Source organism: Trypanosoma melophagium (genome assembly GCF_022059095.1).
Source record: "Trypanosoma melophagium isolate St. Kilda chromosome Unknown ctg2segment0, whole genome shotgun sequence".
NCBI classification, from domain to species: domain Eukaryota; phylum Euglenozoa; class Kinetoplastea; order Trypanosomatida; family Trypanosomatidae; genus Trypanosoma; species Trypanosoma melophagium.
In genome coordinates, this window is record NW_027125149.1 from 1,110,949 (window position 1) to 1,131,300 (window position 20,352).

At 40.6% G+C, this 20,352-nt stretch overlaps 5 protein-coding genes across 5 annotated transcripts; all 5 read right to left on the reverse strand.

The window, feature by feature from the left end:
* Positions 1 to 1,369: 1,369 nt before the first annotated feature.
* LSM04_002299 (Ion transport domain) lies at positions 1,370 to 9,403 on the reverse strand (the record flags this gene model as incomplete). The annotated part of the gene is made up of 1 exon (XM_067336509.1): positions 1,370 to 9,403. One exon carries the CDS (start codon positions 9,401 to 9,403, stop codon positions 1,370 to 1,372), a length of 8,034 nt encoding a protein of 2,677 aa, XP_067192411.1.
* Positions 9,404 to 10,601: 1,198 nt separating this feature from the next.
* Positions 10,602 to 13,217, reverse strand: LSM04_009191 (uncharacterized protein; the record flags this gene model as incomplete). Its single annotated transcript, XM_067336510.1, has 1 exon — positions 10,602 to 13,217. The coding sequence occupies one exon, from the start codon at positions 13,215 to 13,217 to the stop codon at positions 10,602 to 10,604; it is 2,616 nt and encodes an 871-aa protein (XP_067192784.1).
* Positions 13,218 to 13,885: 668 nt separating this feature from the next.
* On the reverse strand, positions 13,886 to 16,276 carry LSM04_006864 (WD40 repeat; the record flags this gene model as incomplete). The annotated part of the gene is made up of 1 exon (XM_067336511.1): positions 13,886 to 16,276. One exon carries the CDS (start codon positions 16,274 to 16,276, stop codon positions 13,886 to 13,888), a length of 2,391 nt encoding a protein of 796 aa, XP_067192665.1.
* A 1,437-nt stretch (positions 16,277 to 17,713) lies between these two features.
* On the reverse strand, positions 17,714 to 19,333 carry LSM04_008211 (uncharacterized protein; the record flags this gene model as incomplete). The annotated part of the gene is made up of 1 exon (XM_067336513.1): positions 17,714 to 19,333. One exon carries the CDS (start codon positions 19,331 to 19,333, stop codon positions 17,714 to 17,716), a length of 1,620 nt encoding a protein of 539 aa, XP_067192738.1.
* A 581-nt stretch (positions 19,334 to 19,914) lies between these two features.
* Positions 19,915 to 20,247, reverse strand: LSM04_008035 (Ribosomal protein S25; the record flags this gene model as incomplete). The annotated part of the gene is made up of 1 exon (XM_067336514.1): positions 19,915 to 20,247. One exon carries the CDS (start codon positions 20,245 to 20,247, stop codon positions 19,915 to 19,917), a length of 333 nt encoding a protein of 110 aa, XP_067192729.1.
* Between the last annotated feature and the right edge of the window lie 105 nt (positions 20,248 to 20,352).

Sequence of the window (20,352 nt, forward strand, 5' to 3'; positions counted from 1 at the left end):
TTCGCAGGTTGCGTGCGAGGTGCTTCCGTGGTTTTTGCGTTCGTCGTTGGGTTATGTCAGTACGTGGTTATGTAAAATTGCGCGGTGTCACGGAGACGTTACGGAAACATATTTGATCACTTTTCCTTTGATGTGTTTCAACACTCTAATTTACCTTGTTCATACTATGAGAATTGTATAAAGTAGAAAGTATGTATTTTGAAGGTGGTTAAAGTGTAGGAATCAGAGTTATGAAAATTACCAGTAATAGTTGTATATATTGGTTTTGGGTATGCTTTGCAAGACTAAGGTAATAGTACTGTAAAACAGCTATCTCTCTGTTAGAAGTATTCACTCTGTAAGAGTTAGCCAAAAATTTTTTCCTTTTCTTGGTCAAAATGTGGGAGTGGTGTATCGAATTGCGTTATCCTCCTTTGTTTGCGTAGGAAGGGATACCTGGTACGTTGTAGTTGAAAGAGTCACAAAATGGGGAAAAAAAATAAAAATTTACTTTTGTATTCCTTTTACCCTCTCCCTATCTATCTATCTACAAGTATTTCTCTCCTTATTTTTTGCTGGATAAAATTTTATCTCTTAGCGCTCATGGGTGTTCACCCCAAGACTTTGATTGCGTCCGTTTGTCTTTTTTTTCCCCTCGAACCTCCTTTTCTTCCTCTACCTCTAGTACTACTAATGGAGTAGTTTCAAATGATTGTTTTTCTTTTTCTTGTTGCATATGTACAATGGTGTGTTCTAACTTTCACAGATGAAGATGGTTTTTGTTTTCTTCACTTTTCACTACTGTTCCTTTCTCGTTCTTCTCCTTTACGCCTTCTTCTGTCTTCAAGTACAGACTCCCTACCAACCTACGACTTACACCAACCATATGTTTCTTCTACCGTGACACCGTTTTTCCCACTAACAAATGCGTTACACTTGGGGAGACAACTACAGACTCTGAATGATTATGTTGCAAAAATAAATTAAAAATGCACAAAAATTAGGGGACACACAAACGCATATATATATATATATATATATATATATATATATATATATGAATACCTCTACAATTTGAAAGAGAAAAATGATAAGTAAAAATAAAAACAAAAGAAAAGGACCTTAAAAGATAAATCGGCTATATGACTCCACAAACTTTCTTTTCCACGCTATAACTTCACGAAATCAAAAAAAAAAATCCCTCTCAGCCATTTGCTTTAAATATCACCCCCTTTCCTCCTCTTCACTTATCATGTGGTTCCCCAATTGATAATTCCGTCGCTCTCTTTTTTCTCTCATTGTTATTTTGTTTTTATTTTCCTTTTGCTTTTCGTTTTTTTTTGTTTTGTAATATACTATAATTCGCTAATATCTTAGTGGCAATGTCGTCTTATGGGTTAGGTAACGTATTCATGGCACTAGATGCCGTGTTAGGGGCTGATCCTGTTCCGCTCGTGCTGCGATTCATCTCGCTGTTAAGCCAGCCGCTGGGATCTGTGCCAAGCGCCGGCTGGTAGTCGGTGCTGTGCAGGCGCGCCGAAGAGGAACGGGGTGCGGAGTGTGCCGTTGGTGTATTATCCCCTGGCTGTTGTTGTTGTTGTTGTTGTTGTTGTAATTGCTGCTGTTGCTGTCGTTCTTCTTCTTTGCGACGAAGTTTATCGGAGCGTGTTTCATGACGCCTAACCGCATTTGGGACATCAGGCCCAAATCGCTTTTCCTTTTCGTCGATAGCCGGTTGATATACTCCAGGAATTCGAGCCGCAGGGGGTGTACTGTTACCATTCTCTTCACTGAGTATAGTGGGGGATAACGGTCGAAGACCAGTGCCTGTATCATCCCTATTCATATCATCTTTATGATCACCTGAGGTCAAATTCGTAGGCTTCTGTTTCTGTTTTTCATCCATGACAAGTGATGTTCTTCCAAATCCAAAGTCCTTGTATGGCAAACCGAGTTCATCACATACAGTACGTCCTTCACGCCAGAGCTCGGAACGTGCTTGTTGCATCTGGCGAAAAGCTTTCCTACGTCGGTAGGCGGCCTGTACATAACTTACTGCAAAGTACTGTGCCGTTGTGGCATTGCTATGACGCACCAACACTGTTGGTAGGGTCCGCAGGGAACTCTCGGAGAGACGCCAGAGTGTCTCAAAGGTGGCGCCGTCATCCACTTCATCTTCGCTAAACGCCATGGCGAGCACACGTCGGGCGAGTGGGAGGAGTACTTCATCGTAGTGCACCCGGCCGCCGTGGTCGGGAATGTCGTACTCCCGCAGGAGCCGCAGGAGTTCCACGCGGTTGTGGCGCGAACTGAGACCGAGTGGCGGCCGCAGCGCCTCGAGGAGCTCCGGGAGTTGTTTGGTGCGCAGGACGAGGGTGGCGTTCGGGTCCCGCGCCGACCAGAGCGCCCGGAAGCGGCGGAGGTCTTGAATGCGGGAGACGCTGGCATGCATCCGCACCACCGTGACGTAGTGGTCCACGACAACGGCGATGTAGAGCGTCACAATCATGAGGACGAAACAAATAACAATCGGGACGTAATACACCGGCGCCCAGTTCGTTGTGCGACAGTCATCCAATTCACAGATAGTACCATCCGCCACACTGGAGCGCAGCATGGAGACCCAGTCTTCAAGTGTCGTAAGGCGAACCGTCATGATGAGGGCGTTGGGAAAGGTCATAAAATTGTTGTATTTATTGTCAATGTAACCATTAACCACAGGATATATACGTCCAATAAAGTGCATACCAAGTATTGTAAAGACAAATACTCCCAAAAGTAAAATTAATGTTACATTTACAAGAGCTGATGCAGATAAAATTAAAACTTGATGGAACAAACGTAAATGATTTCGAACAGGTACAAAAACATCTACAAGCTTTAATAAACGACGCAAATTGAGTAAACGAAGAACGTTGACATTGAATGGTACCTTATGATTTTCAGTAGTATTTACACCAATCTGAACATATGAAAGACATGTAACAAATACATCAAAACAGAAAGACCAACGTGAAAATGTTCGTAAACCATGTGCCGATAGACGTAAAATTATTTCTACTGTAAAGAAAGCGACCCATACGTATTGAAGAGCATCCAAAGCATTTTCTTGTTTTGAACTATTACCATACCAATAAAGAGACATAGTAATAAGATTAAATAAAAGTATACATGCCATAAAAACCTCAAAAGCAACATGTGTGACAACACGATGAAGGAAACGTGATATAATATTACCAAGTGGTACAAGTTGTACACGTGGTTTAAGTCGTAATATCATACGTTGCATGCGGATCCATAATTGATGTTCAAACGTAATACCCACCGCATCTTCTGCTGCATTTTTTGTTAATAAATAACAGTAAATCATGGATGCAACAAATAATGAAAAGAGCACAAGATTTGAAATATAATAATATGCAATAAAGAAGAGACCTTTAGCAGGATGACGATCTCTAATAGGTGCAAAATCTGATGACCAGGAGTCTACACCAGTGTAAATAACGTCTAACCATTTAGATCCTGTACTTACTTCAAACATTGTTAATAAACTCTCATAAAAATTATCAAAATTACGCTGTGGTGCATTCCATGATCCTCCTTCTTCTAAACAAAGAGTACGGTTTACTATAGTTAGATTACTACAACTATGCGTTTTATCATAAAATAGACGAACTGCAATAATACACCATACTATATAGTTAAGAAGACATAACAAAAGTACATTTGCCAATGTTGGTATACAATCCCACATAGTTACTGCAAGTTTTGATAGTCCCTTATTAAATGTACAGTATCTAAGAGGTCCTAGAATACGAAAACATCGCATAACTTTTAAGTAGCGTAAGTAACCATAACCAGGTGCAATAGCTAAAAGCGAAACAATAGTGATAAAGCAATCAAATATATTCCAACGATGCCAGAAATACGCTACATGTAAATCCAGAACAACTCCCATACTGATCCATTTTAATATCATTTCTACTGCAAATATAACAGCAAAAATATCATCCAAGACATGTAATGCAATATATTTCCCACCTGAAAAATCACTTAAACGTGGGTTATAGAAGCAAAGACAAATAGATGCAGCAAATATTACAGCCAGAATAAACCATTCAAACCACTTTGATTGTACAATACGTGTTATAAAGTGGCGAACAGAATTTTCGGGAGAAAGAATAAAAAATGACCTTTCACGCCATGAACTTTGAAAAGACTTTCTTGAAGCCACACGTTCTTGTGTTTCTTTATGTGCAAGAATATATGCAAGAGTAGCACGACCTACTTGCTCTTCACCCACGTGTAAACCAATAAGCCATTGTTGCAATTGTAAAGCTTCTAATGTTCTGTCCCATGTTCGAAAGTCTCTTAACTCTATATCTGCACAAGAAAGGTACTCAATAGTTTCAAAAAGTAACATACCACAACTCCATGCTTGTCCAAGTACCGTTTCAACTGCTTCTCGTGAAGGTGGACCACCTAATTCCTTCTGTAAACGTACATATCCCAAAATAGCGTTTAGAACCAATTGTCTTGAACTACGTACAGCAGCCATATGACAATGTTCAGCATGTAATTCATCAGCTGTACGTTGTAATACATTTGGCGGAGCACGTAATGGCATTTGTTTATGTGTATCACAATCAAGACAACGTTCAAAAGCTCGACGATGACGACCCACCATAACGTGCTTGTAACGTAAACGTGGTCCAGGAAGAAGAATATGCTCATAAACCATTTCACCACCAGTAATATCATTTGCATAATGTTCTTCTTCTATCTTTTCTCCTGATTTATTACCATTTTCTTTTGAAGTAATCTCTTTCTTTAATGATGGACGCTCATAACCCAAAGTGGTAAAGTGACCAGTTACACTAGAACAACGCTGTAATTGTGTGTTATTAGAACTTCCACGTACTCTAGCGGGATTTGAATGTCGTCCTACTGTACCAAAACGTTGAGAATCATCCAGTTGGGGATCTGTGTCACCGCCAGAAACACTATCATCATGTAATGTTCCATTAGTAGTTGTTTGCATAGAAGGTGGTGTTTGTGAACCTGTACGATCATCATAAGATGGTTGAATATCAACTTTTGCAGGAACAGCACTATAACGACGTGCAAAACGTAGTTGTGCATTTTCAGCTTGAAATTGAGATATAGGTGCGTTAATAGGAGGTTTTTCTGTATCATCAAATTCAATTGGCATACTCATTTGTCTCTGAATTTGACCTCCAACATTAACAAATCGTGGAACCAGTACCACAGCTGGTTGTGGAGGAACTGTAGACATTTTATAATTTATAAGACCTGAAGCCGCGTTAATACTGTTAAAAGAAAGTTGTCGCTGATCTCCAGATTGTCCACGTGATAAAACAGTTCGTCGAAAAAATCGCTCTTTTGCTTCTGCAATACGAAGTTGACGTCGCATATCTTGATTTAAGTGAAATACTTCATCTGGTGCCACATCCCGACGTTCAAATCCACCATGAATATGTTTAAAGGATCGCCAAACAGTAAAATCAAACCAACGCAGACGTGCACCACCAGCTTTTCTACTATTATCTCTTCCAAGTTGTAGATAGTCTTCACGTTCTTCTTCACATTGCCACGCCCATGCAAAAACAGAAATAAAAAGGTAACGGAATATAAATGCTACTCCAACTACCGCAAGAAAATACATAATAGTGTATCCACCACGTGCTCGCATTCCATCCCAAGACATATATAACCATTCATCACGGTCATAGGAAAAGGCCTGTGAGACAGCAAATGTGGCATGTGAAAAAGTATCAAAGTAACCACGTGTACTGTAGTCATCGTTAGTTCGATCAAGACGAGGTATACGTCCTCCAAAGAAACTCATACCGATAAGAATCCACATAAACATATAAACTGAAAAGAAAATCAAAGCATATAAAATGTCTTGAAATCCTAACAGTAATACTCGTGAAACTCGACGCATTGGTGAAAATGGTGCAACACGGAATAATCGTAGAAATCTTACCCAATTTAGTAGTGTAATAGTATTTGATCGACCAAACCCCAACTCAAAGAAACCAATAACAGTTACGATGAGACAAAGGACGTTACAAAAATCCCAGATAAAAGGACCAGGTCCTACAGCGATGAAACGAATGACAAGTTCTAGAAAAAATAAACAAGTAAAAACGACACCTGCATAAAAAAGTCCATCATCCCAATAATTAGGTTGTCCATAGTGTCGAGATGCGTTAAATACACCATTGGCAAATACCAAGAAAAACATAATACCAGCAAAAAATGTAACGGGAGCATTTTCAACAATATTTTTAGCCATATTTATAGGTGAAAGATCACTTGGTTCATTATCGTTTTTCTTAGCATTATCTATACCTTCTGTTTCGCTAAAATCATCATCATCATCAATTTCTTCACTTTCTTCGCGTCGACGAATATTTCGTGATTTACGTGTTCGTCGTTGGCGGAGTTTACGTAATGCTGCTTCTTCATATTTATTCACATAATTTAACGGTGTAAGACCAAAACGTCGTTGCATACGTTTATGTTCCCATAAGTATTGTGTAAGAATACGTGGGTAACCTTCTGTAAACATATGTAAAATATTTTGTATAATCAACCACCGTTCTCCAAATGTTGAAGCATACCGAAAGTCTCCTCCTTCAGGATCATTAATGAGTACTTCTTGTTGGGGTGCAACAACCACAGAGTTGTGCATCGCTGATGGTGAAGGACTGCTTTGCCTAGAGAGAGATCCAGCAGCTGCACTGTTTGGACGATGTGCGGAGCGACGAGTTGGAATGACACCAGCAGATTCTCGTGTAGCGAGAATACCACTTGAAACATCTTCTGAATAATTTCTTCCTTTATGTGAAGAATTCCCTAATGGTGGTCGTGAAGTATGGCTATTCATAGTACCATTTTCATTCATATTTGCACGTGCATTATATCCATCAAAGTTAGCAATATTTGCAATTTCATCATCTGCAAGATCTTGATAATACTTTAAGAATTTCAAACGTTCCTGTTCATTTTCAAGACGTACAGCAAATGGTGCATCTGTGCCATGTGCTGCACCAATGGTATATGTAAGTGGGTGATGTTGTACAGTTCCAACACGTCCACCAAGTTCAAAATCACCACCTCCCGCTCCGGTAACAGTAATACGTTGTGAAGTTACTTTATTACCAACTAAGGGATTTGAAGCATTAACAGCATTTTTGGTAGCTTTATATATCATACGTCTCTTTTGTTCAGATTGTTCTGCGAGTTCACGTTGACGCGTAAGTGAAAGGTGAAGTTGTACACGCTGTTCATCTGTCCATTTAGTCCATTTCATTACTGAACCACCATAATTACTAGAACTTGGAGTTTCTCGATCAGTACTTACAGAACGCATAGATCCTCTCTCAATAGAATCATTATAACCACGATCTGAATTAATATGTTGAGATGAATTGCTCCCGTCATTACGATGCATAACCAATGGATTACGTTTTATATTTCCATTTTCGTCACGTTCTACAAAGTCACGTATTTTAATTCCTCCATTTAAACGTTGGCGTTGCTCTTGAAGCATATTATCAAAAAGTTGCAACTGTTTCTGTATAAAAAGACGACTAGTCTTTTCAATTTTTTCAATAAAAACCCCAACGTAAAGGCTAGGAATAAACCATGCACAAAATAGAATCGTAAAGACATAATATAATATTACCAGTACTGTAACAGCATCATTTGTCTCTTGAAGAAGACCAGTCCATCCTTGAAATGTCATAATTTGAAACGTTGAGAGTAATGCATGTCCCACATTATCAAAGTTTTGAAAATCATAATGAGGATTCGGAGCAATATTTTCCTCACATGTATATCCTACTTGACAAATATGTCCCCAGTAAAACCAACGATTTCCTACAGTTCTTGGGTGACAAATTTGGTTAGTAATTGCACCAGTTACTGAATTTACACAACGATGATGTAAAGCTCCACGAAATAATTGTAAACCCAATAATGCAAAGAAATATATTGCATATATGAGAAGAAGAGAAACTTGAAATAATTTACTTGTAGAACGCAAGAGTGATTTGGCAAGTAATTTCATTCGGATAGGCATAGGAATATATGTAAATGATTTAATTATCCGAATAAGTCGAAATGCGGTAAAATTCCACAAATATTTCCATCCTGTACAATTCAATACCATAAGAACAAAAACAGCGGTATCGAGCCAATGCCATGGTGAACGAAAGAATGCACGTTGATGAAGAATAAATCCTGAAGCAAATAGACGCATTACAATTTCTATACCATAAATAACTGTATAGAAGACATCTGCAAAAATCATAAAATCAGGTTTCTCTAATTCAGGATCTGCGTGTCGCGCCCATGAGGCTGTAAAAATTGAATATCCAAGAATAATGAAGATAAGTAAAAGCTCTGTTAACCAATGATGCATCACATTATATACCACAACACGTGCTGTCATACGTGGTGGAAATATAAAGAAGGAAGAGTAGTGTAACGCAATAGCGCGTTGATGAACTTGAAACATCCATCCTGCATTATCAATTTCCTCATCTTCTATAACTTGTGGCATTCTTCCAGAGGTTAAAGATCGTAAATTAAGTGTATCATACACAGAACGAACTGCAGGACCACGAAGTGGATCTTTTTGTAATCGTCGTGGATCTTGTTCAAGTATTAAAGAACCAGATGAGAAGAAAGAATCATCATCTGTATATTCTGCGAGGCGATCGAAAAGAATATCATTTTCATCCATCTCAATATTATTATTTTTAATACCCTCTCCTTCTCCTTTTGGTTTATATTCTACAAAGAAACGTTCCACAGGACGTGTTTGTACTTTCAAAGGACAGAGTTGTTCTACGTTTTGTTCATCCAAAGCTGTATAACGCAATCCTGGATCACGATGACTTCCCACAATTGGGGTTAAAATTTTGCGCGTCCTCGTTGATGGGCTAGCATCCCGATCTGCTGATTTCTTTAATGATGATACCGTATTTTGCTGCTGCTGTTGCTGTTGTTGTTGTTGTTGTTGCACTGCTGGTGTTACCGGGTCATTGTTACTCCCAAATACGCTGCTGTTATCGTTATCGTTTGTGCTGGGCACCGCGTGTCCCTGATCGTGGATCCGTGGGTTGCTGCTGCTTGCGGCCAGTCGGGGGGACGGGGAGCGCCTGGCGGGGTCGGGGGCGTCGGGAGGACCCCCGGCGTCTGTTGAGCGCTGCAGCGGGGCGAGTCGACCCATCGGCGGGCGGCTGGGCGTCGGGAGGACCCCCGGCGGGGGGGCGGAGGTTCCGCGGACGGGCGGCAGCGGCGGCGGGAGTCGCAGGCGGCCGGAGGTCGCGGGGGTGCCGCCGATCGTCGGCTCGAGGGGATACGGCGGTGGAGGGGGGCCCGCCATTAAGATGAACAAGAAAAAGAAAAAGGATTCCTTTTTTTTATTGTACTTCTCTGTTTTCTATTGGTTTCTTTCTCACCGCGTCTCTAGTCTACAGGCGCGCTCCTAAATACGATGGAGGGGGATACACAGCCCGACTCTCCTATGGCTGGATCCTATAGTCTATTATCTTCTAAATATACACAAGTTTGTGTATCGGTATTTTTTTTTACCAGTCTCACACTCCCTGTGGGGGGAAAGAAAGAATGGGGGCAAAAAAAAAGATAGACCAATAATACCAATAAAAAGAAAATTAAAAGAAACACAGTAGTTTGCCACATGGTGACACCAGAAAGACTGAAGAAATCAGTTCAGTAAATACAAAAAAAAGAAAAACATACAAATAGATAATACAAGCAAAATATATCTCTGCAATTTTCATGAAACTTAAACCATGCATTCATACTGCTAGAAGTAATATGACACCTTGTCACTCGGTGTATTAACCTCTTTCTTTGAGTCATCCCAGTTTTATCTGCATTTTTTTATTCCATTGTGTTCTTTCTTTATTTTTCGCAGTACGGTATAATAAATATATGACCAGTATCAGAAGTGCAACACATACATCCTCATGCCCCAACGCAGAGGGCTAAAAGATATAAACTGTATCTCCTTCAACAAGGCAAACACCTGCCTTGATTCATACTTCAACTGAACCCACAATAACATCAGAGACACACACAAATATCTACACTAGACGTGCATAAAAGCAAAAAGGGGGAACAATTAAATACACACTCACACACACAAATATATATATATATATATATATATATATATATATATAAACAAAGAGAAAGAATCAAGTTCTGTGTTTAGGTGTATAGACATCTGTTTGTGTGTCCAGCATATTCTTTCTCCTCCCAGTGCACGTTACTGATATATGCACTCAATCACAGCATTCTTGGATGTGTCTGCGATAATAATAACAATAATAATGATAATAATGGCAAATAAAAGCAATGAAACGGTCGTAATGAGTTGTGTATACTACAAATAAAAGTGAAAAAAAAGAAGTAACAGAGACAAATGATTATATTAATATAAATACCTCAGAAAAAGGAACAAGATACACACATCATATAGCTCTTTCCATTTCCTTTTAAAATATATAAATACTATCACTTGATAGTTCAGTTCGATTTCAGTTTTTTCTATTATTTTATTGCTCTTGTTTGGACGTTGCCATGTAAGACATCATCTCCCGCTGCATGTCCGCTAAAGCATTAGAGGCTCCTGTAGGGAATGAAGAGGAAGATGAAGAAAACGACGAGGGAGCCTCTCCAATAAAAAAGTGGTTATGAAGAGGGGGTGCATTTCCTCCAGAGCCGGATACACTATTATTGGATAAAGTATTCCACAATACATGTGGCTGTTCTTGTTGTTGTTGTTGCGAAACCAGAAGTATTAAATGCTTTTGTTTTTCAATAAGAGATTGAATTTGAGCTAGTGTATCCGGATTCTGGCTATTTTGTAAACTGTTCATAAGTACCTGAAGCTGTTGTTGCATCTGTAGAAGCATCGCTGAAGAAGGTCCCGTAAAGGTCGGGGCACTAGTAGCAGCAGCAGTAGTAGTAGAGAATGAAGGTGACGGTGAAGGAAATGCATCAAAATCACTTACGGAGGGGATGGTATCGTTATTCTTATTATAGCCATTAATGATATTTCGGCCGTTTATATCTCCTGACGGCAACGAACCCCCCATAGAGGTTGACATAAGATTAAAAGTACGAGACTGGGACTGGGTCTGTGGTGTCATTGACGGTGGTAATGAGGATGGTGTCACAAATGGATTAGAAGTTTCTACACTACACACCTTTAGAAAATCAAAAGCTGTTGAAACATCATTCATAGATGTTATTGCTGCTGTTGGGATGGATGTTGTGGTTGGGACACCGAAGAGATCATCAAGCAAGTCATTACCACCAACAGATTTGTTGTAATTATTATTATTATTATTATTATTATTATTATTATTATTATTATTATTATTATTATTATTATTATTATTATTATTATTTTCTGTAATTACTTCATTAAGGGTAATATTACCACTACCACCATTATTATCCAGTTTATTTAGATTGACATTGTTTCCGTAATTGCTGGTATTTTCCTTTACACCATTTATACCCGCTACGTCATCATCATCAAAACGCATCGGAGCACGTTTTTTCAGTGTTGTCTTGTCCTTTATACCACGATGACCCACACGAAAAGCCATACCGCTCATATCCACCACTGCATCTTTCTCTGTAGTATTCCCATCCACTCCTACTCCTGTCGATAGTACTGCAGGGGAAGTATTTGTAGATGTTGCCCATATGAATGTATGCCCTGTAGTTCCCCCAACACCTGTTTTTTCACTCTCTATTGTCATAGTATTATTATTATCAGTCTCCGGCAAACCTAATAATTTAAGCACCCGTTGCGCACGTTCACGCAACGTTGCCTGTACGACTGACACGTTGCGTTGTATATCTTCTGGGTTCTCAGAGAAATAACCCACAACAGCTTGCCGCATTATCGTTGCTGCTGCATCATTACAATGAGCATCACCGCTCCGTGGAAGAATAAGTGCTTCTATTGCTACTAATGCATTTAAACGTCGTTGCCATGAATGTTGTTGAGCCAATTGTGTGTCTAGTGCTTCAGCGAGTTCTTCCCAACAATCTTGCTGCTCACTGCTATCTACAACAGTACCAAATCGTTGCCGCATCTTCTCTCCACCAATTAAGAGACACTGAGAGACAAAGTTATGTAATTCCACACGTTGTGGTGTACTCTTCATTTGACAAATTCGGTGAACAGAGGCTTGAAAAGGTGTAATTCGTTCCTTCTCTTGTTGTTGGATATTGAAGCTATTTTCTCTGGTCTCACGTGAAGACGATTCCTCTCCTTTTGCAGAATCCTCAATGAACTTCCACTCACTACGTCCTCCTGCAACACCTGAAGGAGAGAGTGCAACTTCCTTTAATTCAGGGGGTTTAAAACCTCCTGTATCAATAGAGGATGAAAACCCTGTATTAATACCAGTATTACCCAATCTGAGAGCATTCTCATAAAGTTCATCCTTTGCACTTTTGTATTGACCAATAACATCTGAATTACCAAGAATACCAAACCCTGTCTTTGCTTTTTCTGTTAAAGATGATATCATACGACTTGTCATACTCTTTTTTGCAGTTGAAGCTTGTTGTGCAATATGTTCGGCCCATTTGTTTGTAACAGGCATTGGAGCTATTCGGTTACTATTTACCCCCATTGGTCCCTCCGCTAATGCTCCTGTAATAGTATTACCAGTGGTAAAAGTTGGTTGAACTACTCCTGTACTAACACTATAGTTGTTATTGTTACCCTCGTTACTTCCGTACCCTACTGTTGCAAGTGTTAAACGTCCCTCATTATGATGAGAAAATACAGCTTCCATCGCATCTCGCGCGGCGTGTCGAACCTTCTCATTCAGACTATCACCATGTTTTGCATCTGGATTTCCACGGAACATAGTAAACGCCTTTATTGCCTCCGTACGACTGTTTTTTTGCATTTCCTTTTGAAAATCACTATGACCCGTTTCACACATTACCTTTATGATACGCAGAACTTTATACATTGCATGAACACCTGCATTTGGCTTTAATTTTTCAAGAAGGGCGTCTATAAATTTCATCTGTGTACTGTAATCTTTAAAGGTCCACTGCGCCATTTCACGGTACATGAATCCCGAAGTTGGCTCCTCGTTGTCAGCGATAGCACGTTTAAAGAGCCCACGATCCATTTCTCCTTTTGTTTGTTCTTCTTTTTCTTTCTTCGTTTATTATTATTATTATTATTATTATTATTATTATGGCTCTGCTTTTCTTGATCTTGTTGCTGTTGTTGCTATTATTATTCGTTATCGTGCCCCGGGGTACTTTTCTGCTATTCCTTCAGTTACCTTCTTTCTTTTTCTTTTCCTGTCGGTATTTACCCCTCACGCCCTTTCTTATCCCCCTTTTCAACCTTTGTTTGCTTCTTTCTTTCTTTTTTTTTTTCGTTCTGTTCAAGTTATACCTTCGACTCGGGGGATCTCCGTAAAACAAAAAGAAATTAATATATTGAGAAAACGAAAGTACCTAACTGGAGCGCTTGTGTAGTATATGTGTAAAGAACCAAAAACCAAATGCAAAGAAAGAAGTAGAATTTATTTTTAAAAGTAGATTATCGACCGATAAATATTTACACAAAAAGATAAACACCACGAAGAAGGAAAAAAGAAAAAAAAGTCACAAGGCATATCTTTATATGTATATAAGTGTCTACGTTCATATCATACGATACACAATGTTGTATCAAAAGAACAAACAAACAAACAGATGAGCACTAAAGGGAAATAAAAAAAAAATGGAAATATAATTTTCTCACCCTACCCTCTTTTTCTATTGTATTTTTTATATATTTGTACCTTCAGCCTCCACGAAAAGCTTGTAGTAAAGCACTTTGTTGTGCTACTAGGTTTTCTATCATTTTTTGAAGTCGTTCAATTTCGCTTCGCTGCTGTTGCTGCTCCATTTCCCATTTCTCATGCATCTGCTGTACAACTTTGGCACTCCGTTCATTAGCTAATTGAACCTCAGCAGTAAGCCGCATGTAAGCCTCCTCGAGACGACTCAATCTATCATCTGTATATTGATGATATTGCACCTCTCCTTTCCTCTTTTGTTCTTGTTGTTGACACTGTTGGTTACGTTCTTCTGTTTCTCTCACAGGAAGAACAACATGATGAATTGGAGCTGCAGAAACAGCTGATTCATACTCTCCCACTTCATCTCCTGCACCGTAGGCTTTGGCTACATATTCAACAACGCTTATTTCATCATCTATATCACCTCCTTTTCCTGCTTCATCATTGTCATACGATTTAATTGGGTCTAAATAAGCCACACCAGTTTCATACAATTGCTGGGGAAACCCCTCTCTTTGTTCATCGCCCTGTTTAAACACCTTTTCTCTATTTTTCTCTTCCATATCATCTTCTCCCTCTAACGTCTCTGTTTTTTTATAAAATGGATAGCGAAGTTCGTTCTCCTCGCGAACGAATGGTGCTGGTCTCATAGATTCCCCGTTGTTGTCGTTATTATTATTATTATTATTATTATTATTATTATTATTATTATTATTATTATTATTTGTGACACGTGGTGTCTCATGAGGACTGCCATCGTCCTCCACACCTTTCATTTCGTCAACACTTTCTGGGAGGAAATATAACGCCATTGACGTCCTATTACCATCACCAATAGTAGCAGAAGAAGCAACACGTGTGGACGGTTGAGCAAGAGGAGGCTTCTGTAACGAAAGCGATAGTTGTGAAGAAGACGTTGATGTGCTAGCCAGTTTTTGCTTCTTTTGCTCTGTATTGTTACCAACTTGACTTCGCAACTCTTGACCAATTTTGGAATTTGGTTTTGATGATGCATCTATTGAGAAGCAAGGATTATTATTTATACCAGAAATTTGAACATTTTTCCCTGTATCACTTTCTTTACCAGAACCACCTGCAAAAAATGGGGTACAGGAGGAAAAAGTAATTTCTTTCCTTGCTGGTTTTGGAGCTGTTAGCGTTCGTAGTGGCCGAGGTGATGCTCTTGTGGCAGCTGCATCAACAGCAGTTGAACTCCCAGCAAAGACTGATGGTTGTGATTGTATATTCTTGCTGTTATACGAGTACAAGTTCGGATATGTGGCGTATGATGGTTGCTGTAAACGTGGAAGTCCTGAACGCCACATCATAATAATACCGTCATGTCCAGCTGTAGTGAAGAACTTTCCGGCTTCAGAGAAGCGTGCTGTGTTCACAGGACCCTCATGTGCACTAAGTGTGCAGTAGAGGTATCCTTCCTTTAAGTCCCATAGTTTCACCGTGCCATCTGAAGAAACCGAAAGGAGCCAACTACCTGTTGGTGCGAAACGCACTTCATTTACTGTGTCATCATGTGCATTATAGTGCTGTAATAGTCCATTTCGACGTAGATCAAATAGGTTAATGGTGTTATCGGCTGATCCTGTAGCGAGTGAACAACCATCTGGGTGAAAATCGACAGAGCGCACTGAATTGGTGTGTTCATAGAAGGTGTGCGTTGGTCGACGTGATCGTGGGTCCCAAACCTGTACAGTTCGATCATCTCCGCCACTTGCGACCAAATCCACTCGTGTAGCCATCATATTATCACTACCTGAACTGTTGTTACCGTTTGAGACGGCTACTGTGCGTACCCAGTTCTGGTGTCCACCGGTGAAGCCGCAGACGAACTTGTTCCCCGCGACGGCCATCTTGCTGTGCGCTGCGGCTGGTGTACTGGCGGCGTAGTTGAGGTCCCAGCACTTGACGGACTTGTCGTCGCCGGCGGTGTAGAGGTAGCCGTCGTGCGAGGCAGCGGCGAGGGCGCGGACGGGGCCGGGGTGGGCCCGCCACTGCGCACAACACTCCCCGCCCACAGCGGAGCCCGCCCGCGAGGGCCGCCACAGCCGCACGAATCCGTCGTGGCCGGCGGACGCGAGAAGACCGGCGGGCGGGAGGGGGACGACGTCGTGGACGGGCCCGCGGTGCCCAACGAGGCGCTGCGCCCGCACCGTCGCCCGCGTACTCCACACAAAAACGACCCCGTCGGCCCCCGCGGAGTACACAAACGGCGGCGGTCCGTCCGTCGCGGCGGGGGAAACCGGCGGGACCGCCATCGGCTGAAAACCCGCCGCCCGCACAGCGCCCCGGTGGCCGCGGAACGTCAACTCCAGCGATGGGCGGAAGGGCTCCGCAGCGCTGAGGGCACCGTCTTTGCCACGACCCATGGACATCATCACCTCAGAGATCAATCAATCGATCACAGAGAGGCACAGAGAGAGAGAGAGAGAGAAAGAAAGAGAGAAGGAAAAAAGAAGAGAGACAAACGTAATGTTACTGTCCCTTTTTTTTTCTGGTATCGATCTGGCGCCGTTATTTGGGCTTCCTTGTTCGCGTCGTCCACCGCTGGTCGTATCCGTGCCGCGGTTCTACGAGGTATTTGTGTGCAAACAACAAAAAAAAAAGATGTGGGGAAAAAGAGGAAATGGAAGAAGAAGGAACTGCAGTAACAAGGTAAAATTTCACTTTTACGGAAGAATTCCTTATGAGATCGGGAATATCATATTTGATAATTTATTGCTAACATACAAAAAAAATATATATATCTAAAGGGCTGCAACCCAAAGAAGATTTTCTACACAAAATCATTTAAAATTATACAGAAATATATCTTTTCGGGTGACACATGAGACAGAGTGAGAGTGGGAGAGAGAGAGAGAGACGCAACACACAAAGGCAATTCACACATAAAAACACAACACACAAAAAACAAAAGAAAGTCAAAAAAAAAAAACAATGAATGAAAGAAAACCCATGGGAGGTAAAGAAAAATAAGAACATGGAACAAACGTACCTCAAAGGTTCAACAAATCAATCAACATAGGCTTCTCCACTGCGTCAAGGCATACAAATTAGTGAAGGGGGAAAAAAAAGAAATACAAAACGATTAGTAATTGCATAACCCACAAACTTCTCAAAACAAAAAGAGGGAACAGAAAAACACGATGAAAGAGAGACGGCAGAGAGGGAAGACCAATTCTACACTCACACTATTCTTTCTCTCTACGTCCCTGTATTTTTTTTTCTCTTTTCCTATTTTTATTCCCCTATCCAGCTCTGAATTGCGTAGAAGAAACAACAAGGATATCAATTGGAATATCTTTATGCTCCAATACAATTTCAAAGACATAAAATACACACAAGCTCTCTCTCTACCTCACACACATACACACATACATAAACCCCCAAACACAACATCAAAAAAAAAAAATCAAATAAAGAGGAAAAGGAAATGGATTTTATCTTTTTCCTCTTCCTTGTTTTTCCCTCCACATTCTTCGTTTTCATGTTCTGTGACAATACATATAAAACCTTCAAAACAAATACAACAATGACAAAGCCCGTTGAATTGAGGAAAATAAATAATAAAAAAATGAAGGTAAACAAAATGCGATGTGCCGTATTCCGCACACATATAATTATTGGGTGGATTCAACAAAGAGAAAAAAAAAAAACAATGCCATAAAAACGCATTGTAAATCGTTATAGGAAACTCAACAAGAGTATTGAGAATTACAAATTCACACAATTAGAAGAGGAACAGAAAAATTTGGGAGGAAAAAAAAATTACCTAACGTAAAAAAAAAAATCTATAAACACCACCTAGTGAGTGATCACATTTTCTCATCATTACTCATTTTCATATCCAAACCACCACCTTTGCTGAGACTAGGTGCCCTTCGGAAACTACAAACTGAAACCACAGGTATATCCTCTGTATCGAAAAAATTGTTGTACGCGACTACATGCGGCTTCGAAGTAGAGGCAACAAATTCATCCTTTCTCTGTTTACCAGCATCAACGGAATTGGCTCCTCTACCCTCAATAAAACATGAACAGCATGAACAGCAACTACCATCGTCGCTTATAGAACTTCTCAAACTTTTTGGACTGCTGCCTGTACTACTACAACTTAATGTGTCACGCCACACTTCTTCAATTATTCCCGTAACTTTACGTTTCATACTTGTGGAGTCTGACTCTAAATTTTTTTCATTTATTTCTGCTTTAGTATTGCTAGGTGATGACTGACGAGGTGGAGAAAATGCCTCACAAGTACTACCTCTACCAGACTTAGCACGATGATTAGACAAGGTACGTGAGAGTGTTACACTACTTTTTGGAGTTGGGGCAATGACTATGTTTCCCCCACTGATATTTAAAGTAGAACTCTGTCGAGAGGGTTGACGTTTCAATTCAGGAGAATGATTTCGATTTCCATTAAAACCTTTATCACCATGTATTCCCTCCTTCATCAGAGCAAAATCCGAAGCCGTCAAAGAGTAGGATCGAAGGTAATGTGAGGAGTCTTTGTGTGGTATTTCAGCCACATGCAAATCCCCCTCGTTAATGACTCTGTGATGTGGACAATTGTGTCGGCGACGATGCGTACCAGTAAACTTTAGATTTCGAACTTTACCAGAACTATTCTTCACGTTCGGAGAGTCATCCAGAGGCATTTCCTGCAGTATTTCAGTCTCCTTTCTACCATCAAATAGAAAATTAACAGCTGGCAGGGTCTGCTGGCGAAGCCACGGTCTCACAAAGGGTGTACAACTGTTATTATTCTTATCGTAGTTGTTGTTATTGTTATCACCAGCGGTACCATCGCCGATAAGAGTGGGGTTCATCATCATACTATTATTCAAACCACATGTTTCATCTGAAATCGTTGGAGTCTCTTGTTCTATTGAGACGGAATCATCACCGTACATGTCGTATACACAATTCATACCAATACGTCTAAAAATACGACGTCCACCACCAGCCCCTTGCAGTATCGCTGAAGAATTAGAGGAACCTGTTGCTACACTTGGTGCAGGCGTAATAACAGGCAGAATATTAGGTGAAACACTTGGTAAGGCTACAGCATCACCCGATGTTTGGGAAAATGCATTAGAACTATAACGACGCCCTCGCAAGTCTCTACATCCACTTGAAATAACGGGTGAAATACGAGGAGTTGGGTTTCCTCCGTGAAAAGGTAAGCGACTTTGATGTCCATTCCTTAGTGGGATCTCCACTGAAGAACGCATAGATATTGGTTGGGAATTAAAAACATCTGTACTTTTTTTACCAGTTGCAATTGCCAACGGAGAAAGAACAGGTACTGAAGGTAGTTGTGATCTAATTGAAACATTCGATCCTGTAGCCCTCTTTGGGTAACCGTCAACAGATGCAGGCAAAAAGGCACGCACTGTATCAGACGGTGCATTATGAGGAGTTCGTTCCATTTATAATTTGGCTGTTTATGCAATAATAGCAGCGTGTGGTGATGAGGGGCAACACGATACCTCTAGCCCGCTTCAAGAGTTTTATCTCGTGTGCTATCTATCTATGGACTCCAACACACGCTTTCTAACAAATTTATACAATTAGCAAAATGTAAAAAAAAAAATGTAAGAAAAAGAGATAATATTTACTGATGCATTAATCCCTCTTTCTCTTTCTCTTCCCTTCCCTCACTTTCCCCCACCCTGACACCATGGTGGACAGAAAGAAAGAGAGAGAGAGAGGGGGAAATACACACAACGGGGCATTGAAAAACAAAAGAAATATGGAATTGATATTCCATAGAGAGTTGCAGTAATGTATTTTTTTTTTTTTTTTTGTCCATGTAAAAAAGACAAAACGAAAACAAAAAAAAAGATGTAAAAATAATCATCACAGGAGTGAACTAAGGTGACTGGGGAGTTTCATTCAAGTCAAATGTGAAAGTTATGCATCTTTTTCTTTCCTTTCTCTGCACTTGACTGGCGAGACTTTCACCCAATCACCCCTCATTCTCTCAATGCTCAGAGCGTGTTGTCTTAACTTAAGCACGGGTGTACACACGCATCTTGCTGCTGCACGACACGAGCACGATCTTCTTCTCCCTGCAGAGATGCTGAAGTCCCTTCGCGGCGAGGGCAACTGAGATCTTCAGGCGGTCGCTAATGATCGACGGCGTGATGACTTTGTACTTTGGCACTTCCGTCATCAACTTGTCCATCGTGTCCTTATCGAACATAACGGCGTTCTGGAGTGCCTCGCGGGTGCGGCCCTTTGACCACTTCTTTGCGGCCTTCTTGGCGCCCTTATTGAGATTCTCCATCTTGCCCTTCTTGGGCGCCGGCTTTGAGTCCTTTCCTCCCTTCTTTGGTGGCATCTTTACTGGATGTGTTTGCTGGCTTGCCTGCTGCTACGCTACTTCTCTTGGAGCGTTCCCTCCGGTGTGATCTACACACAACAAGGGAAGGGTAATATAAGAAAA